The sequence below is a fragment of the Myotis davidii genome, unplaced genomic scaffold (assembly GCF_000327345.1).
Source record: "Myotis davidii unplaced genomic scaffold, ASM32734v1 scaffold123, whole genome shotgun sequence".
Lineage (NCBI taxonomy): Eukaryota > Metazoa > Chordata > Mammalia > Chiroptera > Vespertilionidae > Myotis > Myotis davidii.
In genome coordinates, this window is record NW_006295391.1 from 1,080,441 (window position 1) to 1,091,436 (window position 10,996).

The 10,996-nt window shown below is 47.2% G+C and overlaps 1 protein-coding gene across 1 annotated transcript in view; it reads right to left on the reverse strand.

The window, feature by feature from the left end:
• Positions 1-10,996, reverse strand: part of USP13 (ubiquitin specific peptidase 13 (isopeptidase T-3)) — an 81,725-nt gene that overhangs the window by 41,382 nt on the left and 29,347 nt on the right. Inside the window, exons 6-9 of the mRNA XM_006770019.2 lie at positions 8,851-8,945; positions 7,641-7,828; positions 5,619-5,690; positions 4,944-5,037 (exon numbers count right to left, since the gene is read on the reverse strand). Coding sequence (XP_006770082.1) covers positions 4,944-5,037; positions 5,619-5,690; positions 7,641-7,828; positions 8,851-8,945 — 449 coding nt within the window. The remainder of the gene's footprint in view (positions 1-4,943; positions 5,038-5,618; positions 5,691-7,640; positions 7,829-8,850; positions 8,946-10,996) is intronic.

The window sequence follows — 10,996 nt, forward strand, 5'->3', positions numbered from 1 at the left end:
GTGGCTAAAATTACGTCACCTCCAAGTAGAACACTGGTTATCTCATGTTTATGAAAAACTGAGGCCAGCAACTATGTTTCAAGGATTATTTAGATGGGACATCAAATGAACTGCCCCTAAAGAAGCGCAGTTTGTTTAGAACACAGAATTGTCTAAAACATGTTATCTTCCGAAGGAGAAACAAATTAGAGTATTCAGCACTGAAATGTGTGAAAGCACTGTCTTAGAACGCACAAAAACCTTTTTGAAGAAGAAAAGGTATCTTTTGATAGGAGGTGTTATCTAACACAGGAACAAGTTAATTTTTAAAATTAACTCAAAAATGTAAGTAAAAATGGCAGTGCCCAAAACAAACACTGCAAACCTTTGTACAGATGAAAAAGTGTACTAAGCATGCACATATAAAAACTGAATTTCACCTTGGCCTGCAGCAGGCCATCTTAATACCAGAAAGTATAGATTCTAGAAATAACCCCAAGATGTAAGACAGAGGTGGGAAATCCAAGTGACTGGGCTACCTGGTGATTCTGCAAACATTAAGCATCCCCTTTGTCATCTACCCACCCACAGCTACACACAGAGGCATGAGTGGCTGAAACAAGGACTGGAACAGCTGTTAGGCACGCAGGCTAGTGCAGTGGTCACACGCACAGACTCAGGGACCGGACTGCTGGGTGGAAAGCCCAGCCTTCCCACTCACTGGCTTAACTTTAAGAAAGGTTTCTGAGCCTCAGTGCATGTACAGGAAGAGCCTGGCCTTTCGTTAGCACCTGCAATGTTAGTATTCGCAGCACTGGTGGTGGTGGTGGCCCTGTGAAAAGGCATCCCCGCCACATGGCTCTGACCCCTCCCGGCTCTCTCCCCTCCAGTACACATTCCTCTCATAATCTGTCCTCTTCTCTGCTTCAGCACCTCTTCTTTCCTCTCTTGGGGCATTTCAGGCTCATCTATAAGTCACAAACACAGGGGCCTGGGCTCCTGATCCCTGAGAGAAGACAGATTCTCACAATTTGACTTCTCTGAAAATAACTGCAGTGAAAATCCCAATGCCCCAGAAAGTAAATTCCTCCACTGCCTGTTTCTGCCTGTTTAAGCTTGAAAGTAACACCTTCAGGACCTCAAAGAAAACCATCTGGTGGTCGATTCAAGCTCATTTGGAATGTTAAAGGGGCCCTATTGATCATGGCACCTCCAAGCAGGGAAAGGCTTTTGCAAACCATTTATACACCCACACACCCAGCCCATCCGCCAGGAGATGGTCACAGAGGGCCTGGAGCAGCTGGGAACTGCAGAAAAGGAGGGTGGCTACTCCACTCCAGCCAACTGCCTTCAGAACTGGAATTTCCAGGGGTCCTGAGTGTGCGAGAAAAGCTGGAAGTTCAGATACATATGTGAGGGCCAGCAAAATACATTTGCAGGACATAAATGGCCCCAAAGCTGCCAGGTTCCACCCCTTGAGCTGGACAGAGCAGGGGTTCCCACTCGCCATCCTCGGACCCCTGGAGATCACAGACCCACTGCACAATAGTCACCAAATCCAATGGCAAGGATTGGGCAAGGGCCCCTACCAGTCATTGTTCATCGACTGAGTCAATAACGTCCTTACTCACATAAGAATTACTTTTTTTCCTAATGCAAAAGGACTCTGTGATATTAACAAAAACAAATGTTAGCCCTGGCTGGTGTGGCTCAGTGGATAGAGAGTTGGCCCGCACCCTGAAGGGTCTCAGATTCAATTCCTGGTCAAGGGCATGTACCTGGGTTGCAGGTTCAATCCCTGCCCCGGTCCAGGCGTGTGTGGGAGGAAACCAATCGGATGTATCTCTCTCACATCCATGTTTCTCTCTCTCCCCCAACCCTCCATCCCTTCCACTCTCTCTAAAAATCAATGAAGCCAGCCGGTGGGGCTCGTGGTTGAGCATCGACCTATGAACCATAAGGTCACAGTTCAATTCCAGTCAGGGCACATGCCCAGGTTGTAGGCTCAATCCCCAGTAGGGGGCGTGCAGGAGGTATCCAATCAATGATTCTCTCCCTCTCTCCTCCTCACTAAAGTTAATAAAAATATATTTAAAAATAAAATAAAACAAAAAAATCAATATCCTCGAGTGAGGATTAACAAAAAACAAAACAAAAAACAAATTTTATTTAATTCTGCACTTGGTGGTTGAACCTGGAAGCTCCCGTGACGTGCCATGGTCCCTCGGCCCCTCGCAGGCCAGCAGAGGAAGCCAGGCTCCCAAGTCCCAATCAAGTCTCCTCCTCCACCAGGGAGGGTGGACCCTGCCCCAAGAATGGCCCAGGAGACTGCCTGGGTGAAACCCAGGACAAATGTGATCAAAACAAAATTCTGAACCAAGTTTTTCACCATCACCTCTTCAAAGTTTCACAAGGGCTGAGAGGTGGCAGCATGGATACCTGCTACCCCAGCCCTATACCCGAACCATCTCAGCTGCATTCCAGATGCGGGTCATCCCATCTCAGGTGGAGAAGGGACTCATTACCTTGCAAGGCCGGATGACAGTGCAAGTGGAGAACTTGTCTTCCTGCCACACAACACTCTGATCTCCTGGCCTAGCCATTCCAAATGTCTACACCCCTCTCAACCCTCCTCATGACCTACTTCCTTCTCCCCACCCCCAAACACTGCCTCTATATGTTCACATGTCCCCTGCATAATCTCCCTTCCATTGGCTCCATTTCCCCAACTAACTGGCTTCATTACCAAAAAAAAAAAAAAAAAGAGTTGCTTCACTTTCCATTCTTACTTCAGTCTGCAGGCATTAGTTAAGATGACAGATGTAAGATGAGAGCACAGAGGTCAAACACTTGACAAGCAGAATTGGAAGGACCTGCCCACTCAGTCAAAACAGGGCACTCTGAGGGCAGAGCAGGTGCTGGGAAGTGGGGCATGCATTCCATCCAGGACATCTGCACCGCAGAGCCAAGGCCGCAGATACAGCCGCATACATTGTGCACTGAGGGACTCCAAGGGCAGTAACAGACCAGGGTACGAGTGGCGTCCTCTGGCGTGTGTAACAGAGAGCCCAGAGAGGCATCAGTGGCTCATCCTACAGGTACGTGGAAATCTTTCAATTACTCTATCAATTAAGAATGACTACATAGTTGCCCTGGCTGGTTTGGCTCAGTGGATAGAGCATTGGCCTGCAGACTCAAGGGCACATGCCCAGGTTGTGGGCTCATTCCCCCGTTGGGGGCATGCAGGAGGAAGCCAGTCAATGATTCTCTCTCATCACTGATGTTTCTATCTCTCTCTCCTCTCCCTTCCTCTCTGAAGTCAATCAAAAAAAAATTTTTTTTTAAGAGTGACTACAAGACTTAAGTGTGCTTACAAACCCCCTGGCAGCTTACTGAAAATGAGGACTCTCCAGTCCTCCCCAGAAATTCAGAATCCTCAGTTCTAAGGGGGCCTAGGAATGTGCATGTTGTTGTTTGCAACAACCAGCCTCTCCACAAACCCTAGCAAACAAAGTTGAGGCTTAGTGGAAGAAAGACACCGTTAAGGGCCAGATTGTGATACCAAAAGGAAATGTTTCTATTTTATAAAGTTTACCAGTGGCCCGGTGCATGAAATTTGTGCACATTAAAAGGGGATTAATTAGAGGAAATATTTTAATATTGCTAGTTGCCCTTTCTTTATAATAGAAGTGTCAGAGGTGAAAGAAAATTAGTAAAATGTATATGAAAATCTTCCTCCTGTCAGAGTCTGGGGTGCACCACAAAACCCAGAGTCAAATCCCTGCCCACCCACGTGCACCTTGAAATCACGCAAGACCCAGACCCCCATTGAGCTAGATCCAGACCCAGCCAGTCCCGCCAGGCGGGGGACATAGCCTCAGGTCCCCTGGCCCAGCGTTGGGGAGGGGGGCGTGGCCTGAGATCCCCCGTCAAGCCCCACTGGGAGGGTGGCGCAGCCTCAGGTCCTCCGTCAAGCCCCGCTGGGCGAGGGGAGCAGCCTGAGGTCCGCCGGCCCAGCACTGGGGTAGGGGCACACCTTGAAGTCCCCCATCAAGCCCCGCCGGGTGGGGGGCGAAGCCTGAGGTCCCCTGTCAAGCCCCATGGGGGGGGGGGGCACAGCCTCAGGTCCCTGATTGCTTGTTAAGGCTCCTTACGGGAACTTGGCCTCTGCTGTGGGTGCTGCCATCTTTGTGGCAAGTGATGGTCAATTTGCATATTCACTTTTATTATATAGGATTCCTTTCATCTCAGCTGTATTTTATGAAGAATATTGTTTCTGGCCCTGGCCCACTTGAGGCCCCAGTTGGGGCACATGCAAGAGGCAACCAATTGATGTGCCTCTCTCACATCAATGTTTCTCTCCCTCCCTCACTCTCTAAAAATCAATAAAAACTGCCCCCTCCCTCTCTCTCTCTCTCCTCTCTCTCTCCTCTCTCCTCTCCTCTCCCCACTCCCTTCCTTTTACTTTCTCTAAAAGTCAATGCAAAAATCCTCAGGTGAGAATAAAAAAAGAATATTGTTTCTGTAGACCATTAGTGATGGTGCTCACATGAAATCCATGAAGCAGCTGTCACTAGAAACCCCACCCTGCCTGGTCCTGTTTAAGAGCATGCAGACAATTGCCCTAGACTCTGAACTCTCCTCTCCCCACTCCCTTCCTTTTACTTTCTCTAAAAGTCAATGCAAAAATCCTCAGGTGAGAATAAAAAAAGAATATTGTTTCTGTAGACCATTAGTGATGGTGCTCACATGAAATCCATGAAGCAGCTGTCACTAGAAACCCCACCCTGCCTGGTCCTGTTTAAGAGCATGCAGACAATTGCCCTAGACTCTGAAATGAAATAGCTGTTCTGACAGTGTGTTAAGTTTACGCCACCATTTGCCAAGTCATAGGAAGTCCACATCCTAGCTGGTAAAAGCACCTCCTCCCTACATACCAGCATGGCAGCCACTCAGACACATACCTTATGCTCCTCCTTCATCACCTGTTCAATGAGTTCGGATTTCACTGGAGGCTTGGAATACTGGCCTGAGAGAAGGCCATGTCCTAACTTAGTCCTGGACGGGAGGGAGGAACAAAACAAAAGGTCATTGTTGTTTCCCTTCAGAGATGTTACAATTATCTGCGAATTTCAGTAAGTGCAGCTACTGTCAGGCCAACTGCTTTATCTCCATTCCTCACAAATAACATTCATTCAATTCTACTTGATACTGATTCCATTTTCAAATTTTCCTCAGTACTTTATAGATCATTTTTATTAATTTCTTTCTTCTTGTAAAAGTAACATGTGCTCATTTTAGAACACTTTTAAAAATATATAAAAGAGCCCACCCGGCATGGCTCAGTGGTTGAGCATTGACTTATGAACCAGGAGATTACGGTTTGGTTCCCGGTCAGGGCACATGCCTGGGTTGTGGGATTGATCCCCAGTAGGGCGTGTGCAGGAGGCAGCCAATCAATGATTCTCATCATTGATGTTTCTATCTCTCTCCCTCTCCTTTCCTCTCCGAAATCAATAAAACACATATATTTTTTTAAAAATACATAAAATAATGAGAACTGCCTTTAATTCTGCAAATAGAACTACTACAAACACTTTATTGGAGACTTTTCTTAAAAACTATAATGAGGCACTTACATCTGTGTGTTGAAATCTTGTGTTGGATCTAAAGGAGAATAGTCAAATATTCTAGGAAGATTTCCTACATACCTAGGAAATGAGAAGCGACAGTCAAAACACAGAACAGAGCCATGAACTGAACTAATAAGCCGTCATCCTCACCATTCAGTCAAAATTAAATCATCCACCCGAAGACAAGTGTTTCCTGAGCTCCTACTTCTGCAGCCATATGCATGGGCCTTCCTAAACTGTGTGTGCTCCCATCAGTGCATCTCAACCCTGGGTGTGAGTTAGAATCCCAAAGAGTTTCTTTAAAAATGCAAGGTTCTGCCCGGTCGGCGTGGCTCAGTGGTTGAGCATCGATCTATGAACCAGGAGGTCTTGGTTTGATTCCCAGTCAGGGCACGTACCCTGGTTGCAGGCTCGATCCCCAATGTGGGGAGTGCAGAGAATCAATGAATGATTCTCTCTCATCATTAATGTTTCTATCTCTTTCTTCCTCTCTGAAATGAATAAAAATATATTTTAAAAAAATACAAGGTTCTGAGGTCACTGTCTGAGACTGAGGTCTGGGATTTGGAATCTTTTACAAGTTCCCCCAAGCAATTCTAGCACATGGCCGGAGTCAAGAACCACCAGTTTATGCCATTGCAGCTGCCATCTCAAATACCAATAAGGTTAGGAATCGCTCCGGTCGTGCCAAAATGACTAATATGATAATGTCGGTGACAACAATCATTTTCTGAGGGTTTCCTATGTTACCTGGTTGGGTCTTCATTACAACCATATGAGGAAGTGATTAGTATCAGTACCCCATCTGAGAGATGAGAAACTGGGGTGCAAATCCAGTAGGTCCCCCAGGGAGGGAATGATGGAGCCCAGCATGGACCCAGGCTGCCTGGCTCAAGCTGTGCCCTGAACCACCCTTCCAACTGTGCCTGCCTGTCCACGGACCCTGTAGCATCCACAGCCCCTCCTCCTGACAGCAGTGCTATCTTCACCCCGGCTCTCACCCTGTCTGTGGCGCCCTGTCTGAGCGCGGCCTAAGGAAGGAAACGGCCACAGACAGCTCCCCTGCCCCTGCCTGTGGCAGGATGAGGGCAGCCTGGTACGCACAGGTAGGAAGCGCCCTACATCACTGCCTCCCAAATTGTCTTCACTGAAGAGCCAGCCTTTTTATTTTTCCAACTCACGCAGGTGATACGTTTAAAAAAAGACAATGAAAATAAATCATTAGAAAAACGAACTGCCACTGATAAAACGGCCATGTCACAGGGCTACAAAAATCGCTCGGCACTTGCTCGCTGCCCATGTCCATTCTTGTCTCGTCGCAGAGCCGTATCCAGCAGTGTGAGGACCAGTGCCAGTCTGGGAATCACACTTTGAGTGGCAAAGAAATGAAAAGTTGAAATCCTCTAAGACACGCCACTGACCAGAAGGGCAGCAATGGCCAAACAGATCACTGAGTCTCTCCCAGGGCGTCTATAGGAAGGGATCTGGCAGGCTTGCTGTGAGGATGCATGATAAATTTTTTCTTGGCATAGAGGGTGACAGTCTAATAATGCAAACCATAATCAGTATGACAAATTCCTAGGCTGGGGAGAGTGGGGGAGGTTAGTTTACAAAGCTCACTTTATCTCATCTGATCTCCATAATGCTTGGCCAGGGTTCCCACCCAGTTTCAGTGCAAGAAGTCACACCACAGCCCAGCGGCGTGGCTCAGGATTGAGCATTGACCTATGAACCCAGAGGTCACAGTTCGATTCCCGGTCAGGGCACAGGAACTCAATCCCCAGTGTGGGGTGTGCAGGAGGCAGCCAATCAGTGATTCTCTCTCATCACTGATGTTTCTATCTCTCTCCCTCTCCCTTCCTCTCTGAAATCAAGAAAAATATATTAAAGAAAAGAAAGAAGTCACACCACAGATGGCATGGCGAGATGGCCTGCAGCTCATGAAGACGGGCTTTGCGGCATACCGGGCCTGGGCTGGCCCTGGCAGGGGCCAGGGCAGCAATGGGCCCGGGCTGCGGGGACACTCACGCTCTCTGGAACTCGGGGATGCTGAAGATGGCCTGCATGACGGAGCTGAGGTAGCAGCTGTTGCCCAGGTTCTTGAGCCCCGTGTACCCGGGGCCATACATGGGCTTCAGCTTCGTCCCCGTCTCCTGGATCACTTCCCACTCGCTGACCCGCGGCTTGATGTCATTGTCCCGGAGCCCGTTCTCTGTCTGGGGCAAAGTCATGGAAGAAAAACAACTTTAGCTGTGATCATCGTTGGATGCCCCGTGAATTATTTCTAACAGCAATGGTGTTTCCGCCTTTTCCCCCCCAACTCAGCAGAGGAATAAAAACCTAATTAAGTGAGACTGAGATGGTGATGGTTGCACAACAATGGAAATATACTTAATGGTTAAAATGGTAAATTTTATGTGGTCTATCTTTCTGCAATAAAAAAATAAAATAAAAGTCAGAGTGACTGGAAAGAAAGGAGATAGGAAGAGGAAGAAAGACAAATAAGAATCAGGAAAAAAAGAAGCAAGTAGAATAATTTCAGGAGAGGATAAAACGCAACCCAGCAAACAGCTGGAGAGGAAAGTGACGGAAAACTCGGGGCTTGGGAGTGGCTCGACCCACGAGGAAGGCTTACAGAAGAGCAGAGAAAGCAAGTTAACACGTGACACGAGTGAGAAGGAGGAGATGGGAGAACATGAGGAGAGGGAGCCAGCCTGGGCTGCAAGGAAAGGGCTAAGACAGAGCATGCACATTTCAATAGCTCCTCCCAGGGACTAACATCACAGTCCCGACAGCAGCCTGGAAACACGATATTAAATGACATAAAGCTCTTCCATCAACAATAATACATTGGCTCACTTTTTCCCTCCCCCAGATGCTCCGCTTCCCTTCCTGAAGTTAATTGAAGTGATGTTGGTCACAGATCATTTTAAAGGTCATCTCCCGTACCGTCTCCCTTTAGTGAACAGAGTGATTCATGCAACCCTCCATCCATGGAGATTTTGCATGTAAACTCCAACTAAACAAAATGGTACTTGACAAGTTGCCATTTTTATTACAACATTAAAAAGTCCAAGCTGGCAACCAAAAGAAAATGCCAATGAATTACATTCAAGAAGTAAATGCAAACACTGAAACCTGTAAAATGAAGATTCATGTTAGAGAAATTACATATTAAATAAAACAGACAGTCCCCTCCCCACAAGATGGGAACAGAGACAAAAGCAGACATTCTCACCCCATGCATATGAAGCATATCGATTCCAAAATGCGCTAAGTGTTTGGCCAAGTGAGGATCCGTAACAGGTTCCTCTTCTTGAAACGAATAAACATCTAGAGAAGAGAAAACAAGCTGTAATCAAGTCATTCAATATTCAGCATATATATACTGAGCTCCTACTATGCGCCTGGCTTGGGATATATTAATAAACAAAACAAAAACCTTTGGTAAGTTACACTCAACTGGAAAAAGACAGATGATGAGCAACAAACATAATAAGTAGGTATTCTTTGTAAATGTACCCATATATCAATTCCTGTGACACTTCAGGAATATAAAAAGGTTTCCTGAAAGAGCAGTGTCTAAAGTTAAAATACAGTGGGGCCTTGACTTACGAGTGTCCCGACTAACGAGTTTTTCGAGATACAAGCTGTCTCTCAGCCGATTTTTTGCTGAGTTGATAGCTAAAATTCGGGTTACAAGCCAGCTTCAGATACCCCACCACTAGTTGGCGCAGCGAATGTCACAGTGAATGCCACAACATCAGTCCAGCATCACGTGTATCACTCGTTCACTATTGATTTGACATACGAGTAATTTGAGTTACGAGCTCCGTCACGGAACGAATTAAACTCGTAAGTCAAGGCCCCACTGTACTTTAAAATTCGACAAACATAAATGCCTAACATTTGACTTTTCTAACCAAAACCACAGTGGCAGTACTCTAAGTTCAGGAGGAAAGAAGGGTGAGAGAGGAGAAGGGTGGCACTATGCCCACAGCAGGGAGAATCTATGGGGAACACAGGCCTTCAGTGGCAGCTGAAAGGCTGACTTGGGGTGTAAGGTCTAGAACAAAACACAGTTCTACCTTGGAACCTCTATAGTCTCAGGCCTATCAGCTCACCAACTTCCACCTGCCACCTGCCCCGCTTCCCTTCTGTCCCACATCGGGGTCCACACCTCACATGCACCCTGGGCACACACAGAAGATGAAAATGCGGAGAAACTAAGATGGCGGTAGAGATAAACACCGGGAAGTTAATGCCGCTCACAACAATTGATTAATACCTCAGAGAAACAACACGGACTTCATCCAGAACCACAGGAAGCCTGGCTGACTGTAAACTCTACAACTAGAAGGAAGGAAAGGCACACTGAGACCCGCAGAAGCTGCAGGAGAGAAGCGCAGAGGTACGATTTGGCACAGCAGGGTAACTCAAGGGTCCCCCTCCCCCCTGCCCCAGGGCCTGAGGGATGGGCATCTTGGCCTGCTGGTAACCCATCTGTGGGGTACTAGTGCTGGGGAGCTGTGCTGAGCTGGGAGGCTTCTCTCCTAATATTCCATCTGATGATATTCCAGCTTCAGATGGAACCTGGCTTCTCAATGTGTACAGATCCGGGCCTTACCCTGGACCTGAGAATCTGCATTTTCATATGATCCCATTTTCATATGTCCAACCACTGACTTCTCTGTCCTCACACTGCAGGTCAATGTGGGAGGGGAACAGCTTCAGGCCCATTGTGCAAATGAGGAAAAGGGACTCCGAAAGGTGACATCATTTGCCTCAAACCCCACAGGGGGCCCAGAACCCAGGTACTCTGACTCCTGGCCCCGTCCTTTTTCTCTGTGCCAGCCCATTTCCTGAAATCTCTCAGGAGTCCTGCACACTTGGTGAAGCGCCATCCTAGGCCCTCAATAGCAATGGAGAGACAAAAGCCACAGTTTCTTCACTCCTGAATTTGAAGAACAAAATGTATTACAAGGGAAATAGACATAAAGATATCATTCTGTAGAAAAGTAAAAGATAGACTGTCCAAGGAGTTCCCTGCTCTTTGGAATGTCACCAGGAGAAGAAAAAGTAATATACGGAAACTGTGGTGACCCTTTGGCCCAAACCCAGGTACATGGAGATTCATTGTCACCAAATACATGGAGATTCTATTATTAACTAGAGGCCTGGTGCACGAATTTGTGCAAAGATGGGGTCAGGACAGCCCACCTCAATCGGGGCCAATCGGGTTAGGCCGGCTAGGGGGAGAGGCCGTGGGCGATTGGCTGGCCGGCACCGCCTCCTGGTCGAACTCCCAGTCAAGGGGACAATTTGTATATTAGCCTTTTATTGTATAGGATTGATTAAACATTGTATAGCTTTTTCTTCTATTC